The sequence below is a fragment of the Mirounga angustirostris genome, unplaced genomic scaffold (assembly GCF_029215605.1).
Source record: "Mirounga angustirostris isolate CCGP_5_RB_7025 unplaced genomic scaffold, mMirAng1.0.hap1 SCAF_4, whole genome shotgun sequence".
Taxonomy (NCBI): domain Eukaryota; kingdom Metazoa; phylum Chordata; class Mammalia; order Carnivora; family Phocidae; genus Mirounga; species Mirounga angustirostris.
This window is the reverse complement of record NW_026991712.1, coordinates 47887121-47910482: the sequence shown is the minus strand read 5'-3', so window position 1 is coordinate 47910482 and position 23362 is coordinate 47887121. Positions and strand designations below refer to the sequence as shown.

The 23362-nt window shown below is 35.4% G+C and overlaps 1 protein-coding gene across 1 annotated transcript in view; it reads right to left on the bottom strand.

Annotated features, from left to right (window-relative positions):
- Positions 1-12105, bottom strand: part of CNGB3 (cyclic nucleotide gated channel subunit beta 3) — a 137883-nt gene extending 125778 nt beyond the window's left edge. The window contains exons 1-2 of the mRNA XM_045896275.2: positions 11995-12105; positions 8237-8312 (exon numbers count right to left, since the gene is read on the bottom strand). Coding sequence (XP_045752231.2) covers positions 8237-8312; positions 11995-12105 — 187 coding nt within the window. The remainder of the gene's footprint in view (positions 1-8236; positions 8313-11994) is intronic.
- Positions 12106-23362: the final 11257 nt, after the last annotated feature.

Sequence of the window (23362 nt, the reverse complement as noted above, 5' to 3'; positions counted from 1 at the left end):
TGGGTCAAACCATATTTTCCCATTTCTCTTTATCTAACCAAAAAAATAATTTTTCAGATCTCTAACGTTATACTACATATTGCTGCCTAGGAAAGTGACAGCCAAATCTTTTTCCTATATCTACAAACACTGAGGTAATTACTGTAAGATCTTTTAGAGCATAGTTCTTAACCTCTGGCCACAGATGTCTAGTGCGCTCATGGACTGGAACTTTTGAGACTATGTTGCGTATGCATTTTTTACATGGAGAGGATTTTTTTTTTTAAAGATTTTATTTATTTATTTGAGACAGAATGAGAGAGAGAGAGAGAGCACATGAGAGGGGGGAGGGTCAGAGGGAGAAGCAGGCTCCCTGCCGAGCAGGGAGCCCGATGCGGGACTTGATCCAGGGACTGCAGGATCATGACCTGAGCCGAAGGCAGTCGCTTAACCAACTGAGCCACCCAGGCGCCCCTACATGGAAAGGATTTAAGGTTAACATGAGCTCTTCAAAGAAGTCTGGGCCAAAAAAAGGTTATGAACCATTGTGTTCGTATATTTTTCTAGGAGCACCTGCACTCCTGCCCCCAAATTAGTATTGAAATAGAGCAAGAAATATGAGTAAAAGAATAATAGAAAATCCCTTCTGAATATAAAAAAAGCAGAATCTGTAAAACGGAGTACTTCTTAAGAGGCTTTTATTGACCATTTCTTATAAAAGCATGTGAATATAAGCTGCACCATATACTCACATTACTCATTCAAGCTATAGCATATGCATTACATTTACAGTATTACTTTTCTGCTAGTACCATTTAAATTACTGACTATTCTTTAACAGTTCTTTTCTTCCCTTCTAATAAGGAGTTTCTGTTTATCATCATAACATTTGGATTAAAGCAACTCTAATTAGATCCTTTTACCTTACTAGATCTTTTCTAGACATTACCAACCCCTTCTAAAATGACGCTGCCTCTACTATGGCAAGTCAAAGCTATTTAGAAATTAATTCCAGCCTAATTTGCTTTGTGGATAAGCATTTTAATTACAAAATAAATCCTTAATCATAGCTCGTTGGTGAAGATGAGAAACGAGTTATTGCCCATTCTTGGATTCAAAGCAGAACAACTTTAAACATACTCATGAGGACTTAAAACAAAAGGATCCCTGTCAACTATAGTCAGTGTGGGTGTCTTTTTATCCATGCAGTATGTTATTTGTTTGTGGGAACAGATGGTCAGATTGTTTGCATCATCCTCATCATGAAAGAAACCTAAAATACATGGCAAATCTTGGTCTGGCATCTGGGTGAAGTTTTGTCAACTTCACATTGTAGTTTTCCCCAGCTTCACACACGGACAGCAGGATTCCCACTTTTGTAGCTGCCCAGATGAATAGTGTACGTCTTTTCTGCGAACTGTGCTCTTTGCACATTGCGTAGCAATTGCCAGATCTCATCAGTGCACTTAGTCAAATTCTGCCCTGGAATGTGTGCCCATGGCAGATAGTAAAATCTGGAATCAAACTGTTCTGATATGGTTGCTTTTACTGAATGTGCAAGAATGAGTACTGAATTTGCCCTCCACACACCTGGCTGATTCTGTATTTGGCCTGGCAGCATCTCACTCTGGGCCTCTGTAATACACTTTCAAACTGCTTGGCCCCCTTGTAGCAGCACATTGTAGAGACCTGTGCAGGTGTGAAACATCTGCTTCCATCTTCAAGTGAGGAAATAAGTGATGCAGAAAGCCATTAACCTTCCACATTTTATCAGTGGCACTAAATAACTGCTGGAAAAGGAGGAATCCAAAGAACCTAATTTGGGAATATGGCTGTGAATTAGACAGGTGTTGGTTCAGTTGGCTTTTTTTTTTTTTTTTGGATGGATATAAAAAGGAAAAGACTTTTAAATGCTTTCATTCATTGGAATGTTTGATGTGGGTGATGATATCCCTTGGTTGAATTTCTAACTCTTTTTTTTAAAAAAGATTTTATTTACTTATTTGACAGAGAGAGACACAGTGAGAGAGGGAACACAAGCAGGGGGAGTGGGAGACGGAGAAGCAGGCTTCCTGCTGAACAGGGAACCCGATGCGGGGCTCGATCCCAGGACCCTGGGATCATGACCTGAGCTGAAGGCAGACGCCTAATGACTGAACCACCCAGGCACCCCTGAATTTCTAACTTAAAACACCAAATACATTGTGGGTTCTGTCTCAAAAACAAAACTCCTTTTATTAGACACCAACGATATCTAAGTAATTAGATGTTAGGTGAATTAACAAAAACTAAGTCTGAGTACTTTGATTACATGCATAAATGACACTATCATTTTCATCTTAATGAATGAACGTTTGGAATAAAATGATAAATAACACAGTTTTAAGAAGAGTATAATTTATGATTATTCTCTGGTACTCAAGATTGTATTTTTGACTCAGCCTGTGTTTAATTTTGTAGTTACTAGACTATATAGTGTTCTTACAATAATTTTAATTATAACATTTTGATTATACTTGAAATTTTATGATATCTTTGTGGATTGTCAAATGACATGGAGGAAGCTGACAAACATTATAGGGATGTGTATAAAATGGAACCTGAAGGAGTGTCCTAAAATGTCACAGAATTTGAAAAATGTAATACTTTATATTACAAATGCTCATGCAATCTATAAAAAATCCAGAGGAGAAGGAATCAGAGTAGGTGAGAGTTCTGGAAACCATCTCATAAGGAATGGTTAAGGAACTTAGGGTCTTTAGCTGAAGTACTGAAGACTAGTGAGTGACATAGCAGTTATTTCAGATTCTTTGAAGGGCTGTTGCATAGAAGAGAAAAGACTTATTTCATATACACCAGAAGGAAGAAGAAAGATCCATCAATGGGATTTACAAGACAGGCAAATAAAATCCAAACATTCTAACAACTAAACTTGTCTAATAGCGAAACATACGGCTTTGTGAGGCAATGAAAGCCCCGTTGCTGGAGGTATGCAGGCAGATGCTGGAGACTGCATTGAGGGAGGTAAGATGGGGTCCTTGCATTGGATCAGAGGTTAGGAGTCCTCTACTCAGCCTTAAGGTGCCAGAAAGTCCTGAAGGGATTTTTATATTTAGGCAGTTTTCTTTTTATTTTAAGATACATCGTCACAAATAAAAAAATGAATAAATCAACAAATAGGAAATACAGATCCATCTAAGGTAGCTTTGGTATTGGATCAGGATTAGGGATCCTGTCCTCTCTCAATGTCATGCTTTGTTTCAGGTACTTTGGTACTGGGATTAATTCATCTAGAAAAGACATTTTATGTATAGGTATTAACGAGTGTGGTAAGTTACTGGTGCTGGATACTAAGCACAGAACTCTAATCCTTACATCACTAATTCTCTGGGTAACTCTGGATAAGTTGCTTTTCTATAACAGTTTCCTTATCCATAAAATGAAAAACACTTTTGTCAAGGGGATTTCTGTGAGGATTAGATGAAGACTCCATTCAGGAAAAATGCAATATAAACACAAAGTGTTCCGCCAGCCCGACTGGGGTAAATTATCTTAAAAAAATATATATATATATTAACTCTTTCAGAGCTGCACAGCATTGACATATATGAGGCATGCAGGAACTGTTATTTACTTAAAAGTGTTTAAGGAATCAGGAAAGCAGAATGCAACTTCTTACAAATCAGGTATCTTCTTTAGCAGAAAAAAGCCTAAAAACAGTTTAATTTAATTGAATTATGCAGATATATTTAAATCATCCAAACTATAAAATATATGGTATTTTATCAGAGAAATAAAAAATAAAAATAAAACATCTTATCGACATTGGTTAGAGACTCTTAAGTTTTTAGTTTATAAAATAGGTGGAAACCGAGGAAGTTTTCAGTTAAGAGTCTCGTCTTCTGTTTGATATTTAAAACAAAGAATAATGTCAATGCCTAACTTTTCCTAGCTGATCAGCTCTCCTTACCTTTCCATCTTTAGCAAGGCATCTCTGTTCTGTATTATACATATACACAGTAATGGTTATTGATTGTGCACACAGATGGGCACCTGACCTAAAGAAGGTGGTCAGTCCACAGTTGGTTGTGATTTGGGTGGTGGTAGGATAGGCTCAGCCCAGTGGAATAATGGTTGCTATCTAAGTCAGTCAGACCATTCCCTCTGGAATTTAGAGTGGGAAAGGAGTAGACAGGAGTGAGAGCAGTCCGAAGTAGATATGCAGAGAGAAATGCAGCAGTCATGAGAAATGAAGCCATGTTGACTATGAGCAAGAGGCAGAGAAATCAATTAGCTCCTAGGGCTGGCTCTGTCCCTTGAATGGTTTTTCAGTTCCAGTTATCCGTAGGTTTTCTTACCCTTGAGCCCTTGTCACTGAAGTCTCTGTCCCTTGCCAAATCATGTCTCTGTCCCTTGCCAAATCCTCATGGTTAGGAATTTTCTTCATCATGTCAAATTATTATGAACATCATATTTATCTTTTTTCTAGACTAAGTTTTCAGAAATTTCACATGCTGTGTTCATTCATTTCTCGTTTCTTTTGTTCATCATCACATCAGGTATGATTTTGAAAGAATATTTCTTATTAAGCTTAATAACTGTAATTGCTTACGACATAAGGGTTTTTTTCTCTTTTTTTCTTTTTGGATGAAGCAGAAAAATATGCTTGAGTAGTTTTGTTAAAAGTTTCATTCATTTTGTTGTTGTTGTTCCTATATTCCCACCTTATCCTTTGGTTGATGAATAGAATTGACAGTTACAGAAAGTGGACTATACTACTAAAATTAGCCATAGTACCTCCTGTGCATGACAATTGAACTGGTTTATCTTATATAGGGAAGCCTTTCCTGATTCTTAAAAATTAAATTTCTGTACATAGTTTGGCTATTTTCCTATTCCTTACAAGGCAAATTAAATTTGTATAAGTTAACTGTTATTTCCAAGGACTAAAGAGTGGGTTCTTGTTTAAACAAGCTAGGATTTTCCCTCCTTTTTTCTGCTATATTTGAAAAGTTAATATATTTTGTTTTTTAGAATAGTTTTAAGTTCTAGAGCAGATTTTAGCTTTCCAGATTTCTGTCCAAACTGAGCTGGCTGAGATGCAGCCTAGGTCAGTTTGGAGAGTGGTGGGGAACTGGCAAGGCCTGGGACACCTCTGCAGACCTGGAAATGTGTTAGACTTGGAACCTAGAGATCTTGGCTGTAGACAGCTATTTGGCACGGGAGGCCCAGAGAGGACACCACACTTGCAGTCTGTTTGCAACACAAATTTGGGATGGAGGGCATGAGTGAAAGAAAGGGAAGAGTAAGAGGGTAATAAAAACACTGCAAGATTCAGAATCTTGTTTCAGGTTGTCACTGTTCATACATATGAATAACATCAAGTACCTACCATGTGGTTGGTTAGAGGTCACAACATGGTTATATGGGCTAAATTTGACAAGATTTCAGTTTTTTTTCCAGTGATTTAAAAAGAGAATATTCAAACATTTAAAAAAGTCAACATTTAAAAATTGGGAGATTTCAAATTAAAATTTGTATTTGCAGTCTCTCTCGATGTCTGGCAGCACTTGCCTCTCATCCCCACACAGCAATGATTGGTTGGCTGAGTGGCCTCTAGCCTCTTTAGACAGGGCATGCATGATCCTCATTTATGCTATGTGACTTCTATCAACACTGGAATTTATCAACCTTGGTGCTAAATGTTTTACATATATTAACTGATTTAATTTGTACTCACAACCTAGAATATTTATGACAGTATTATCCTTATTTTACACATGAGCAAACTGAGACTCAGAGATGTCAACTCTCTTGACTATGGTCACTCAAAGCTATTAAGTGGTAGAGATATAATTTGAATTCAAGCATGTCAAACTCTAAAACAAGTGCTCTTTCTAGTAAATATACTGCCAGTATACTGAATTTATGTTATGGATTGGAGCAAAACTCAATTTCTTATTTCTTTTTTGCTACTTTTTAAAGTACAGAGTATTTTCCTCAGGAAACAAACTGAGGGTTGCTGGAGTGGTGGGGGGTCGGAGGGATGGGGTGGCTGGGTGATGGGCATTGGGGAGGGTATGTGCCATGGTGAGCGCTGTGAATTGTGTAAGACTGGTGAATCACAGACTTGTACCTCTGAAACAAATAATACATTATATGTTAAAAAAAAGAGAAGATAGTAGGAAGGGAAAAATGAAGGGGGGGGAAATGAACCATGAGAGACTATGGACTCTGAGAAACAAACTGAGGGTTCTAGAGGGGAGGGGGTGGGGGGATGGGTTGGCCTGGTGATGGGTATTAAAGAGGGCATATACTGCATGGAGCACTGGGTGTTATACGCAAACAATGAATCATGGATCACTACATCAAAAACTAATGATGTAATGAATGGTGATTAACATAACACAATAAAACTAAAAAAAAATTAAGTACAGAGTTTTTTTAAAGCCATATAGATTAGTTTTCTGTTGCTGTAGCAAATAAGCTTAAAGGAGAGGCGCCTGGGTGGCTCAGTCGTTAAGCGTCTGCCTTCGGCTCAGGTCATGATCCCAGGGTCCTGGGATTGAGCCCCGCATCGGGCTCCCTTCTCGGCAGGAAGTCTGCTTCTCCCTCCCCCACTCCCCCTGCTTGTGTTCCCTCTCTCGCTGTCTCTCTCTCTCTGTCAAATAAATAAATAAAATCTTAAAAAAAAAATAAGCTTAAAGGCTTAAAACAACACTGGGTTTATTGTTTTCCAGCTTGTAGAGGCTGCCTGTGTTCCTTGGTTTGTGTCCCTTCCTCCATCTTCAGATTGCATCATCCTATCTTCTTCTGCCTTTGACCTTCCTGCCTTCTTCCTACAAGAACCCCTTAATTATATTGAGGCCTTCTGGATAATCTTCCCATCTCATGATCCTTAACTTAATAACATCAGCATTTCCCCCCACCTCATGTAACAAATTCATAGTTTTTAGGGATTAGGGGATGGATGTCTTTGAGGAGCCATTATTCAACCTAACATACCATACTAGCTGTGGGCACCTAACTTTGATCCATTTCCACGCTAAGTCACCTTACTGTATCATAAACTATTAAGGAAGTCATTTACATATCCTCTACTGGTACCAAAACATTTTTTAAAGAAGGATTTAATGTACTATAAAGTGAAGTGGAAGCCTAAGAAAGATGATTGTAATCAAAAGAGGACTTTAGAAAGTTATCTTTATTTGAATCCAAAATATATTACGTTCTTCATTTCCATGGCAGATAGAAATTAAACCACGCTCTGCAGAAGATAAGAGTTCTATAATCAGAAATCAACATCTGCAGATATTGTGACATTGCACCTGCATGTTTTGAAGTGAAGAATATAAAAATACCAAGCACATATAAAAGGCTATCTTTAAACACTAATAATTTTGCTTTTTCAAAACAAAATATCTTAAATATAACTGTTATTTCTATTAAAGCCTTTGAAGACATGCTAAGTCTGCAGATTTAAATGAAACTATTTTTTTTCCTTTCCACTCAAAAAGCTTCTCTGTTAAATGAAGTTTCCACAAGAGTTTTTATTACCAGCTATGAAAAATTAAGCTTACAAATACACTTCGAAAAAAGTATAACAAAGATAAGAATAAACTTTCATCCCAAAGATGTGATCTTTGGTTTCAAACCATTAAGGTTGTATTTTTATGTGAGAAGAACTATTGATTTGAAACCATCACTATTATAAAATAACTCATAGTAAAACAGAATGGTAGCAGAACATACATGTGTATATGTCCAGTGGTTACTTAGAAAATACAGGGTCTTAAAAAAGGAATTGGGTCTGCTATGGAATCACTGACATAGGAATGAGTTATGGTAGCCCTAGGAGTAGATGAGATTTCTAATGGAGAGAGTTTAAAGGAAGAAGAGCAGAGGTCTGAACATTGAAACTTTAAATATGTACAATCAACATCAATTTTATTATTTTATAACCCTTATCTGAAATTATATTGTTCATTATATGCCTATGTTAACACAGACTTGGCCCATATTGTTTGCTACTATATCTCCAGTCCATAAACCGATGCCTGGCACAGAGTAGGTAATAAAAAAGCATCTATTGAGTAAGTGACTGAATGAAGAAATAATATTTTTATAAACATTAAGATCTTTAAGGTTATCTCAAGTATGATTTAGCCTAGGTGATCAACCTAGTCAAGGTAACATATTTCGGAGAGATATGCATTTTACTTTATAGATTTTTTTTCCTATAGATTTGGGTTCTGACCTTGTGTTTTGGTGTGTGACTCTTCAACGGGAGTCATCTTGGTTTGGAGAGATTTCTTTTCACTTTTGTTTTCTCCCTTTAAGAAACAAAATAAAGATTGTACACGATGAATTTACATAAAGTAAATTTAAATGTAAAATATAACACAGAGTTTTTCATTCAGTGAACAAGCCAATAGTTAAAGTTTATCATTTGTTTATGGTATACTGCAAATGATAATTCTTGTACTTAAATGAATATTCTTGGCTCTACTATTGCATAATCAGCCCCGTCGTTCACAGCTTGCTGGCCTCAGGCACTCTTTTTCTCAGTGTGGTTGCTGCATCTCTCTGGCACATGTTCCTCCCAATTTCAGTCCTTACTCCCCACAGCCCTAGTATTGGCCCTGGTCTACGTCTTTAGTAGTAGAACTTAAAGTGATGGAGAGAAGAAAGTGTCTAGTTTCTTAATTCAGAGCTTTCTTTTTCTTCTCTTTGTGATTTCATTTGCTTCTACCTCACCATTTGAGCATCTAAGCTTTCCTTTGAAATGTATGTATGTCTCACTGGATGTGGCCAGTGTGTGTCTGAGGATGTGGGGACATCCTGTGGGGACAGAGTGAAATAAGATATAATGTTAGAACATAGAAATGTTGGCTCCCAAGCTGTTCAAAATCTAGTAGGGGAAACAAACACACAAAAATGTAAATGCAAGGAAATGTTACAGGCGATGAGACAATGTCTGTAGAGGAAAGAACAGGGCATAAAGGTGGAGTGGTCAATTCTACTGGAGTAGAAGGAAAGGGAGGAGACTATTACAAATCAAGATGTTTTTGTTTTTTTTTTTATGAACAAGGCATGGAAAACATTCCAGGCAGAGAATGCCTACTTACCAAAAGTCCAAGGTGTGATTGTATACAGGAGGTTGGGGGAGACTAAAGTAGAAGTGGTTGAATGGGAAAGAGTGTGAGAAAGTAAGGCTAGCTAAATAGGCAGGGACAAGGGCCTTGAAAGTCTCATAAGCCTTGATGTGGAGTTTGACATTATTTATAGGCACTGTATATCAGGAACATTTTAAACTAGAAAATAAATTAATCAGATGATTTAATTTAAGCCTGACAGTAACCATATGTGTTAGGCAAGACAGCTATTATTATTCTTATGTTATTGAGTAGGAAATTGATTAAGTAGCTAGAAAGATATGTATCCCTGGATATATTATGGAGTAGTGGTAAAGCCTTCTCACTTCAAGTACTTTTACATCATATTATGATGCTATTCATAAACATATTCATCATAGTCTTTTCATGTATACAAATGTAGATTTATGTGAATGGTGTCTTATTCTGTAGTATGAGAGTTTGGATTAGTCTGAGTTTGCAGATCTTGATTTATTGGTTATTGACAAAGGGAAGTCACCTATGTTATTTTGGTTTAAGAACTAACTCTTTAAATGACACTTTAAAAGAACAATGTAAATTGATTTATTCATTCCTGAATATCTTCTTATAGGCCTCAAATCATCTATTTGTTTTTCCGAAACTTGTTGTTTAAATGCCATTTTAAAAGGTTATATTCTGTGGATAAAAAATGGTTTTAACTTTCTGTCATTTTTAATATTTAGCATATTTGAAACTAGAGAATAACTCTATTTCCTCTCCCAACATGTTATTACATCAAAAGAGTAGATGCAAATAATTTCCCAAAATATGCCTTTTTTTTAAAAGATTTTATTTATTTATTTGAGAGAGCGAGAATGAGAGACAGAGAGCATGAGAGGGAGGAGGGTCAGAGGAAGAAGCAGACTCCCTGCCAAGCAGGGAGCCCGATGCGGGACTCGATCCCGGGACTCCAGGATCATGACCTGAGCCGAAGGCAGTTGCTTAACCAACTGAGCCACCCAGGCGCCCTCCCAAAATATGCCTTTTAAGATATAACATGATGCCAGTAGACTTCATGTTAACATCCATAAATTAGTACCGCCGGAATGTCATGGGATATACACAAGAGTTGATCTACCTGTGTCTAGTATAAGTACTTCTTCAGTACTACTGTTTCTGAAGGAAAGACAACTCTGCAAGGAGTTTTTGTTCTTTTTGCCTTCTCTCGAACATTCCTTTATCCTGTGAGTAGAGTATTTAGAAAGTTGATTCAACTAATATTCATTTGTTCTGAAGAAGTACAGCCTTGAGATTGAGCTCTCAGGTGCTGAAGTCAGATAGAACGGGGTTCCAATCCAAGCTTTGCCAGTTGTTAGTTGTGTGTAAGCAACAAATTATAACAGGACTCATGGTTACTCTGAAGATTTAATACAATAGTACTTGGAAGAGGCTAGCACCTTGCCTGGCACATAGTAATTATTGTTAGCTATTATGTTCTCCGAGAGAATAATATATTAGTTATTTTTATGTGCTCTTTTGAAAAATAATCATGATAGGCAGGGGTTAGATATCATTGTAGTGACTTTCCCAGCAAGAAACACAACGAGACTAGCTGAAGGAAAATACCCAGTTCAACATTTGTGATATTCCATGAGTTTTTAAGCATATTAATAATTTTCAAAGCATGGGATTATTTATTTTAGGATAAGAATTAGAAAAAAGTCAAGGGCAATGAAGCAATGCTAAGCACATCCTCCATATCTGCTCTCGTTGACCAGAAATGAAAGGCAAATTTTCCAAGGCCAATGCTAAGTAATCTTGGTGTTTTCTATACTGTAGGCTCATTTAAGCCTGAATCATTAGACCATGCTGTTTTAGTCTCTGAGGTACAGTCCTGCTTGTACTTGACATCTTTCATCCCATTATTTTAGATGGGAAAATAATTATTGCTCTAAAAATCTTTAGCACTAAAAAAAAAAAAAATCTTTAGCACTTTTAGGTAAATCTAGGCAGCAATTTATGAAAATTATTCTGTAGATAGTTGTAAGTGAATATTGATCATATAATTATCACTTTGGACTTAAATCTGTCATATAAACACAAATTACTTATAATAGTAATAATAATATTAATAATAATAATTGCCATTTGGGAAGCCTTTACTATGCGCTTTAGATATACTGTCTCTAGTTTACACAACAAGGCTATGAAGCAGGTATTATCTTCATTTTACAGATGAGTAGACCTAGAACTTATGAAAAATACTTATCTAGAGCAGGGCTCCTCTACTTCGGCAGTTTTGAAATTTTGAACTGGATAATTCTATGTTGTGAAGGGCTGTCCTGTACATTCTAGGATGTCTAGCATAATCTCTGGTCTTTATTCACTAGATGCAAGTAACATCTCTACCCCTGAGCTGTGAAAACCAAAAATAACTCCATACATTGCCAATTGTCCTGAGTGGCTAAACTGTTCCCTTTTCAAGAACTCCTAGTCTAGAGCAATTATTGTTAAATTGTAGTTTACCACAGCCAGGAGGCTTGATATTCTTTGTTGAAACTAATTCATATGGCCCATTTAATATTTGAGAAATTATTTCATTTTGGATTATGTAGAAGTGTAAATCAGCAACGAGAAGTCCTACTTGGCTTTTCCAACTCCTTCTAAACATTTATTAATCATTTTAAAGCAAATATATAAAAAATAAAGCAAATATATATAGTATATATAAAATGATGTGGGTAAAACTCCAAAGACAAACAGCATGACCCAAATGGTAGCAGGTGAAACAGCAAAGCAATCTTACATACCACAGTATATATTAAAACACTGGACAAAAATCCATCACTAGACAAAAATGATAAGAATCAAGACTGATTTAGGAATGTAAGTAGCATACCTGTCTTGTGGATTGCTGAAGCTGATTGCTTGGATCAGGACCTTGTTTATTCTCATCATTCCCTTCTCTAGGCTTCACCTTGTTGGATTTTATTGTCAATAATTTAAACATTTTCTCTGAGGTGGTTCTGAAAACTTCTGTTTTTATGACTCTGTCTCAAGGTAGAGCAATGTACTTTGTTTTTCTTTTCATTAGTAGACAAGCCAATTAGTTGTTTAATCAGGATTTTGTTCTCGTTAATTCCTAGAGGCAACTCTGTAGCTAGTTGGGGCTTTGGCTTAAAAGCAGCAAATTACTTCTGCTTGGGTGATTTGAATTCTGTTTATGAACTTTAAAGAGTCAAAATGCCCTGGAGAATAGTTTATAAGTGGAGGATTAAATAAAACTTCACTGTTGACTTGAATTGTTTAAATGTGATCACATTACCCATTGGTTTGTTTATTTTTCTTTTCTAATTACCCACCTACCCATCTCCATTTATCTAATTTAATCAAAGTAACATGCAAATGATTAAAAAATAATATGTGCATAAGGGCTTATAATATAAGGAACAGCCCTTATAAGGAAGAGTTCCCCCAGAGTTCCCATCTCTAGTTCTACACCATGAGATAACTATTTTTTTTCCTTTTTCTGTCTTTCTAGTGTTTTTTAAATAAGTATTTTATTAATTGATCAGATTAATGGAACTCTTAGAAACTATAGTGGAAAATGAGTAAATGAGGCTTTGCATTCCCAATAGCCTAAATGTTCATCTCAGATTCATAATGATGTTTATATTAGAATTAAGGAAAGAGTATGTTAGTTTGCTAGGGCTGCCATAGCAAATTACCACAGACTGGGTGACTTAAACAACAGAAATTTATTTATCACAGTTTTGGAAGAATTATTAATGTCCTAGTTCAAAGTGTCAGTAAGGTTGGTTCCTTCTGAGGGTCATGAGGGAGGGAAGTATTCTAGGTCTCTTTGGCTTGTAGATGGCTATTATCTTCTCCCTGTGTCTTCACTTTGTCTTCACCCTGGTCATGTTTGTGTCCCAATTCCTTCTTCTTATAAGAATGCCAGTCATACTGGATTAAGGCCTACCTCAATGAGCTTTATAATTATAACTTAATTACCTCTTTAAAGACCCTAACTCAAATGCAGTCACATTCCGAGGTTTTGGGGATTAGGACTTCAATATGAATTTTTGAGAAAATATAATTCAACTTGTAACAGAGACAATATATTTGATAAAAACATTTTAGAGGATATGTATTTCATGCTCAGAAGCAATTTGTTCTAAAACTTCTTACAAGTTTACAATTTTCTTACAAATCACTGCAATATCATAAAAGCAACGTAAGTGATTCCTACTTTTATAAGCCTAGATAATGCCATTGGATTATTAATTTCATAAATTGTAAAAAAATATGTATCTTACTGCACCATGGATTTTTTCCTGAACCAATAAAGTTAAATTTTTTGAAGGAGGAGACTTATTTTATTCCCACAATACCTTTATATAGAATAGAAACTCAAGTCTCTGCTGAATAGAATTTTTAAATTTTTAAATTTTTATTTAAGTTCCAGTTAGTTAACATACAGTGTACTATTAGTTTCAGGTGCACAATATAATGATTCAACACCCATACAACACGCAGTGCTCATCACAACAAGTGCACTCCTTAATCCCCATCATCTATTTAACCCATCCCCCCACCTACCTCCCCTCTGGTACCCATCAGTTTGTTCTCGATACTTAAGAGTTTGTTTCTTGGTTTGCCTCTTTCTCTCTTTTTTTGTCCCTTTGTTCGTTTGTTTTGTTTCTTAAATTCCACATAGGAGTGAAATTATATGATATTTGTCTTTTGACTTATTTTGCTTAGCATAATACTCTAGCTCCATCCATGTTATTGCAAATGGCAAGATTTCATCCTTTTTATGGCCAAGTAATATAATATTACATTCTCTGTGTGTGTGTGTGTGTGCCACATCTTCTTTATCCATTCATCAGTCAATGGACACCTGCACTGTTTCCATTACTTGGCTATTGTAGATGATGCTGCTATAAATATCAGGGTGCATGTATCACTTTGGATTAGAATTTTTGTGTTCTTTTTTTAAAGATATTATTTATTTATTTGAGAGAGAGAGAGAGAGCACAAGTAGGGGGGAGAGGCAGAGGGAGAGGGAGAAGCAGATTCCCCACTGAGCAAGGAACCCAACACGGGGCTTGATCCCAGAACCCTGAGATCATGACCTGAGCCAAAGGCAGATACTTAACCAATTGAGCCACCCAGGCGCCCCAGAATTTTTGTGTTCTTTGGGTAAATATCCAGTAGTGCAACTGACATTTTTAACTTTTTGAGGAATCTCCATACTGTTTTCCAGAGTGGCTGCACCAGTTTACATTCCCACCAACAGTGCAAGACAGTTCCCTTTTTTCTGCATCCTCACCAATACCTGTCTTTTCTCGTGTTGTTGATTTTAACCATTCTGACAGGTGTGATTTGACATCTCATTGTAGTTTTTATTCCTATTTCCCTGATGATGAGTGATGTTGAACATCTTTCCATGTGTCTGTTGGCCATCTGGATGTCTTCTTTGGAAGAATGTCTATTCATGTCTTCTGCCCATTTTTTAACTGGACTATTTATTTTTTGGGTGCTGAGTTTTATAAGTTCTCTACATATTTTAGATATTAACTTTTTTATCAGATATGTCATTTGTAGTATCTTCTCCCATTTCATAGGTTGCCTTTTAGTTTTATTGGTTGTTTCCTTCACTGAGCAGAAGCTTTTTATTTTGATGCAGTCCCAATAGTTTATTTTTGCTTTTATCTCCCTTGCCTCAGGAGGCATATGTAGAAAAATGTTGATACGGCCAATGTCAAAGAAGTTATTGCCTGTGCTCGCTTCTAGGATTTTTATTGGTTTCAGGTCTCACATTTAGGTCTTTAATCCACTTTGAATTTATTTTTGTTTATGGTGTAAGAAAGTGGTTCATTTTCATTCTTCTGCATGTTGCTGTCCAGTTTTCCCAGCACTATTTGTTCAAGAGACATTCTTTTTCCCATTGGATATTCTTTCCTGCTTTGTGGAAGATTAATTGGCCAAATTGTTGTGGGTTCATTTCTGAGTCTTCTGTTCTATTGATCTATGTGTCTATTTTTGTCCCAGTATCATGCTGTTTTGATTACTGCAGCTTTGGAATATAACTTGAAGTCTGGAATTGTGATTCCTCCAGCTTTGTTTTTCTTTTTCAAGGTTGCTTTGACTATTAGGGATCTTTTATGGTTCCATATAAATTTTAGGATTGTTTGTCCTAGCTCTGTGCAAAATGCTGTTGGTATTTTGATAAGAATTGCATTAAATGTGTAGATTGCTTTAGGTAGTATAATTTTAACTATCTTCTTGATGATCAACATTTGGGTTGTTTCCAGTTTTGAGCTAATTATGAATAAAGCTGCTCTAAACATTACCAGAGAAGTCTTTATGCGGACATAAGCATCCATTTCTCTTGGGTCTGTTTCTAGGAGTGGAAATGTTGAGCCACAGAGTAGATATGTGTTTAGCTACATTAGAAACTGACAAACAGTTTTCTAAAGTTGGTGTAATATTTATACTCCCATCAGTAATGTATGAGTGTCCATTGTTCCATAGCAATCTTGGTGAGTAGGCAGTGGTATTTCATTGTGCTCTCAATATGTGTTTATAGAATAAGTTACTGGTCCTCTATAATAAATACTAAGCTAGTCTTGGTGAAAATAATGTTAAAATAATTATCCTGATTTATTATAACAACAAGGGTTAACAAGATTATCAACTAAGCAGTTTTGTGTGTGTATGTGTGTATATATATATACATAACATAACCTATTTTTAGCATTCTTGATATAAGGTGCTCAATTTGTGCTAATATAAATTTTTAACCTATTATTTATAATTATCATTAAAAGTTCTATTGTTAGGGCACCTGGGTGGCTCAGTCGGCTGAGTGTCAGACTCTTGGTTTAGGCTCAGGTCATGATATCAGGGCCTTGAGATCAAGCCCTGTGTCAGACTCTGTGCTCAGTGGGGAGTCTGCTTGAGGATTCTCTCCCTCGGCCCCTCCACCCACTCTCTCTTGAATAAATAAATAAAAGTTTCCATTGTTAAACATTTTTAAAATTATAGATCACTATCATAAGCATATCATTTAATTAAGTATCAAAAGATTTTTATGGAAGGGGATACTAAAAAGGAGTCATGCTTATTTCCTTTTTTTACACAAAAGTTGTGAGTTGCTAAAATCCATACGGTTAGTAAGTGCAGGACTTTAATCTTCAATTCACATTCTCTAATTTCAAATATTTTTTTCTCTGATAAGTCAACTATACCTCTTTCTAATGACTCATGTTGATATTTCAATTTTATTCAAATAATAAATACATTAAATATCAAAATGTTAAGAAGAGAAAGTGAGCTCGTTGTTACAGATTTCCATAATAATACACATAAGTTTCTTTCTGGGACACCACCTAGGGACAGAGGATTGGACTAGTTCACATTCATAAATACTTAGTTACAATTGTTCTGGGAAATTGGGAATGGGCATAACAAAAGCTTTATATAAGTGAAATTACGTAGCTGGTAGTACACTACAGAAATAGAATGAGGTGGAGAATTTAGAAAATATGTTATGAATTAAATGTTATGAATTTAGAAAGTATGTTATGAATTAAATGCAGTAATTTAACTCAGGTAATATACATCCCCATAAGAAGATTCATTTAATAATTTATCATACAGATTTACTAATAATGATCAAATTTTTCTATATTTGTCTATGTAGAGACTTTTAAAAATTACATACAGTTTTAAATGTAGGTTATTTTCACTGAATATTCAAATTAAAATAGAGTTAAAGTTAAAATACATTTGCAAATCTTTGGTATAATTAAGTAATTAATTAGGGTGTTTTTTAACCCTTCCCCATTAATACATTTATTTATTTAACAGGACATATTGGATGTCTATGTATTACAAAGCATTGCCAGGACTCAAAATGGATGAATTATATTCCCTGCATCTAGATACTTAACACTATTCATCTGCATGCCTGTGTTCTCCACTAAGCTGTGAGACAGGAAGTCTCAATTTCTACATCTCCAGTGGTCATTAGATAAGTTCACAGAGCACTATGGTTTCGACATCAGAGTCCCAGCTTTGCAGTTTGTTAACTATGCAACTTTGGGCAAATTACTTGACTTCTTTAAGTTTCAGGGTTTTGGGGGCCAATAATGAAACCTGTCTGATAAGGAATTATGAGCAGTAAGTGAAATAATGCATATAATGTGACTGGCTTTCAATGTCTCTGATTATTATGTTTATTGAATCATCTAATGACTGAATAAATGAATACATGAATCAACAAATAGATGAACATAAGCATAATATGTGGCAATATCCAATAAATGACATATGAGTGACAAAACAATATTTGGAAAATTCTTGACCTCCAAACTCAACTGTAAGCATAAGAGAGCCAGTGTAGGATTTAGACTTGTACTACCTGAGAGATTTGATTAAACTTTTCAAAAATATTAATTTGACAAGGATGTATAAAATAGACAATGTCATCCTATGGAAAGATAGGCTGGTACTTTTTTAAATTGTCAAGGTTATGAAAGACGAAAAGACGGACTCATTCCAGATTGAAAGACACTGAAGAGTCATGACAATTAAATGCAACACATGATCCCGTATTGCATCCTGGATCAGAAAGGGAAAAGGGACATGGTTGAGAAAATTTAAATAGAGTGTGTGGATTGAATTGCAGTGTTGTATCAATGTTGAATCCCTGATTTGGAAGTTTGAATGGCAGCCATATAAGAGAGTGTCCTTGTTTGGGAAACACACATTGGAATACTTCAGAGTGATGGAACATCACATTTGCAGCTTGCTCTCAGATGGTTCAGGAAATGACTAATGATAATTAGCGTATATATAGAGAGACAGTGAGAAAGAAAGGGAACAAATGTGGTGAAATGTAAAATGTGATCCTACTGGGGAATCTTAATGAAGCAGATACTGATTTCTTCACAATGTTTTTGTAACTTTTCTGTAAATTTTAAATTATTTCAAAATAAATTTTTAAAATTTCTAACAAGTGCATTAGGATGTTCAAATCGGAGAGATTTATAAATTAATTTCAGAACTTAAATTCAATGAAACCAGTGACTTCTTTGATATTATAGAAAAATATGGACAACATTGCTCAAAACAACTGCTCTGTTGGACTCCTAAATGTCTTTCTTGGGGGTGGGTTTCTGCCTCTCCCCACACATGTGAGCTAAGCATCTGGACTCCAAATGCATTGCTTGCAGCTTCTAGCCAACCCAGAAGTTATTACAACAGTAAAGCATTCTCTAAGTGTTTAGATATGGTTGTGAAATGAGACTGAAGAAGAAAGAATAAGGAGCAGAAGTTGTAGAGAAGGAGTCCAAGAAACAAGCAACTAGTTCACATAATAAGTAAAAGGGAGGAAATAAAGGAATGATAGTGCCTTCAGCAAAACAGCAAGTCAGAAGGAGCTATGAGATCAGTGGTAAAGAAGATAAATTTATTTTAAGTAGGTTGATCGTAAAGTGATTTCAAGATATTCCAAATTAAACATCCAGCAGACTGTAAGAACCTTGAGGCTAAAACCCAAGGATGAAATAGACTCTGGCTTCTAAATAAGGAACCAATAATCATTCTCAGATTTTCAAACGCTACATTTTACATTCCTCTCTCAACCTAAGAGACCAAGAAAATTTTCACCATTGGTAAATTTGAGTGTTGAAAAGTAATAACATTCTCATGTTGAGTCAAGGATTAATATATTTGTCTCATGTACATGGGCTTTTATTGTTGAGATAACCAACAACTATTATTGATAAATCAAAACCCACTTTCATTAGTTGGATGTATTTTTTCTTAGAACTAAGAACAATCTATAAGAGCTCAGAAATTCCTAAAATATTAGGTTCAGATCATCCATAAATTTAGAATATAGAAAAAAAATCCAGTTAAAAGTGGCTTAGCTAGAAAGCTAATTATATATAGACAATCTTCTTTACAAATTGTACTGTTAATCTCCTTATATAACAGTAGATCATGAGGTTTAATTAACTGAAGTGCTTTCAGTTAGCTCACTAGATGATAAAAAAAAAAATAAACAATGATAGTCCATAACTGGAAGCAAATACTGAAGCAGGCTAATCAACTTTTCAAAATAATGTAAATGAGGAAATTTCACATAGTTACCCCATCCATATTCACATAACAGATCCATCAAGACCTGATTACTGTTTATAAAATACTAACATAAGGATTTTTTTCAAAACATTTATTCTATTAGTAACAGTCTAAACCAATATAGCATTCATTAGTCACAGATGCCACTAGTTATTAACAATTTCCTGAAGGCATTTTTACCCTTAATATCTGTTACATTTTCTGTTCATGCATTTTAATTATAAATTAAAAGTAATGCAAATATTACAATCAGAGAAACAGAGAACATTTCTAAATGAAACACTATATTTAAAATCACTTTAGTTTTAGAAATTCTTCATATTAGCTGAGTTGCAGTACACATTACACCTGCAGGTGACTGAAAAAAAAAATCTAAATACTCTAAATTTGTCATCACATAAAATCATGCTGGCAAATATTTCTAGAGTGTTATACATATTGTATGATGGAAAATTTCCTCTAAGTATATGTTGCTATAAATCCACTTTGTAAGACCATTAAATATTCAATGTCATCAACTCAAGAAAAATGAATATATTTGGGAGTTTCTTTGGATTTTTTTTTGAACTTAGTGTTTTGCTAAACCTACAAAAATGAAAAGAACATAAAATCAGTGTCTTGGTCCCTTTTGGAAATGATATGTACTATGACATATTTACTATAAAGAAAATTAGGTATATATTTCATATTTATTGTTAATATTCAACAATACTTTAACAAATCTTTGTTACATAGCTACTAAGGCACTATGCTGGCCACATTAACTGTCATTTACTATAATACCCTAATTAACTGGATGTCCTTTCTCTGTCTGGAATATCCTACCTTTCCACATCTACTCAGTGAATTCCTCCTCCTTCAAACCTATCATGAGCATTAACTACTCTGTGGAGCTTTACTCTCATTTACTGTCTGCTCACACTGAGGCAGAGTTGGTCACCTGCTCTTTGGTGCTAATATAACATTACTCACTTCCATTATAGAAGTTGAATTGTGGTTGTGGGGCTTTTTTTAAGATTATTTATTTATTTGAGAGAGAGACAACATGCGCACACAAGTTGGAGTGGGGGAAGAGGGAGAGAGAAAAACAGAATCCCCACTGAGTGTGGAGCCTGACGCAGGGCTCCATCTCAGGAACCTGAGATCATGACCTGAGCCAAAGTCAGATGTTTAACAGACTGAGCCAACCAGGCATCCCAAATTGTGATTGTTTATACATCTTCTCTCTCAAGAATGTGTATCCAGGGTAGGCACCATGTGTTGGTCATCTCTACATACCCCACAGGAGCAAGAAAGGCACCTGAAACACAATAAGAGCTCAAATGTTTACTACTCCATAATGTTATATGCTTTAGTAAGCAGAGTATTTTAAATTTTAGTGCTCTCCAGAAAAACAACTTGTTTTATTCAATTAATTAAAAAATATTTGTTGAGCACTTAACTTACATAGGGTACTTTTTATATGTCATATATTCAAGTGCTCATGTAATTGTCCCCAAATCCTTAAGAGTTTGTTACTTTAGCTTCCGTTTTACAGATGAGAACTAAAACTGGATTCACAGGTAACCTGACAACATGCCCAGTGCTTTTTCCTCTACAGTCTTACAGTTGAAAAAAAAATGCTCATCATTTATCTACTTTCCTGCCTTAGTGAGTTGAATATAATGTGCTCAGTTCAGTGAATTCTTCAGGAATTGGCCAGTGGTCAGGCTTATTATCAGTTTATTCTCTTCTCCAAAAATAGAACTCCCCCCACAAAACCTGGGGGAAAAAATCAACTTCTGTTGTTTCAAGTTATTGCTTGAGATTATCTACTATAAACCAGTTGTTCTCTTTATAACTCAGTAGTTTCTCTTATTGAAATAATGCAATATTCAGATTATTTGAATTTAATTCTAAGGAATCTCAGAAAATTATTTAAATGTTACTTTCTTTAGGAGATGTAGGAAAAAGTATGACCTTTAGTTTGTTTCCAATAGTCTGCCAGATAAAAAGAAGGTTCCAACCCATCCCCCTCCCAGAAGCAGAGAAGACCATGATTTGAGAACTACTAGAAAGTCCTCCCCATCCAAAATCACTTGCCAAAGCCATTGTCTAAAATCCCACCTCTAAAGTTCTTCAAAAGAAGTTAGCATTTCTCAAACTTGATTCCTATTTAGTAGAAATTTTATTATGGATCCTCCAGCACTTATATGAATAATTTTGTAAGAATGATGTAGAAATATGTTCAAGCCTGAAACTAGATATAAACTAGCTTATAACTTTTATATTACTATAAAGCTAAAATCTATTTGTAAACTTAACGTAAAACTTAAAAATCAATAAGATTAAAGCAAACAACATTAGTCTACCCCACTCCCAGCCTAAAACAAAATCTTGTATACAATGACTACTGATAAAAAAAAAAAACTATAACATCTCTATTCCTAAAGGGAGTTTTTCTCCACTTTTTACATTCTGCCTCTACCACAGAGAACCTCTTTACTCTTTTTTTCCTTCTTTTTGTAGAGAAAGAGTGAATGTACATGCAAGTGCACTCAGGGGGGCCATGCCTTGTGGGAAGAGGGAGAGAAAGAATCCCAAGCAGGCTCCACACCCAGTGCGGAGCCTGTTGCAGGGCTCAATCTCGCAATACTGAGATTATGACCCGAGCCGAAATCAAGAGTTGGACGCCCAACCAACTGAGCCACCCAGATCCCCCCCAAAACCTTTTTATTCTTAATCCAGAGCTAAGAGATGGTCTAAACCATCATCCTCTCAACATTCATTCAGTCATGGAGTTACTAGAATATGCACGAGGAATATGAAGGTGGCCAGAGTATAGCCTCTGCCTGAAGGAGCTTCTTACACTCTGAAAGGAAAAACAGATCTAGAAATGTTTGTAAAATGAGAAATGATAAAGTGGAGATGTGTGTATGACACAAGGTACAATAGGAGCAACAAAGAAGGGAGAAGATATTTGCAAATGATATATCTGATAAAAGGTTAGTGTCTAAAATATATAAAGAACTTATACAACTCAACACCAAAAAATACAAATAATCCAATTTAAAAGTGGGCAGAAGAAATGAACAGATAATTCTCCAAAGAAGACATATAGATGGCCAATAGACACATGAAAACATACTCAACATCATTATATAAACACCTTCTGACACGGGGAGAAAAAATCTCAGGAGAAGGAAATACCCAGCTTGAGGTAGATAGACAAGAAGTAGAACAGCATTTCAGGCAGGATAATAGTGCATATGAGCAAAGACAGGAATAGGGTAAGAAAAAGCAGAGTAATTCAAGTTACCATAAATAATTTATTATGTCAAAAGCTTAGAGTGGGAAGAAGTAGGGGTTACAGGTGAAACCTGAGATATAGACAAGAGATGATCATAAAGAGCCTGGAATGTCATGGTTAAGAGTTTAGATGTTATGCCATGGGCAGAAGGAGTTGCTGAGGACTTTCAGTTAGACATATGATCAGATTTATATTGAAGAATGATTTTTTTTTTTTACAGGGTAGTGTTTAACACACACTATTGCAGAAATGTGGTGACTTTGTACAAAAAATTTAGAGTGCTCTTGATGAAATTCCAGTAGCCACTTCACCCAGAGTAAGCAACCCTCTGCTTTCTCTTGTCTTCTTGCTGGCTGGAGAGATCCTCCACAGAACAACACAAAATCACAGAATTTAGAGCTAGAAGGAAACTTAACTATTACTTTGCCTGATCCTATCATTTCCAGGGTAATGCAAGAGATTTGACTTAGCTCACATATCTATTCAGTGGAAAAGAAAGAGCCAAAAATTCATGTTTCTCATTCCAGAATTCTTTCCAGTTGTCCATTTTCTGAACTTTGAGACCCCTAATCTAGACAAACTGAAAGTATTCATCTGTAATTTTAATGCCTGCGTTAATACCATTCTATTGACAAAAAGTTGTTGGGGTATTTTAAATAACTTATAAATGTGCTTGAATTAATATCTGTAACACTTTTCTTTTGACCTAAGGGTTGAATTGTCAAAGCAGACTTCCCAGAATCATAAAGCTTACCTGATACCAAACTTCACTAATTATTCAATGGATATGGGCCACCATCAGACATAGCCAAAACGTCTT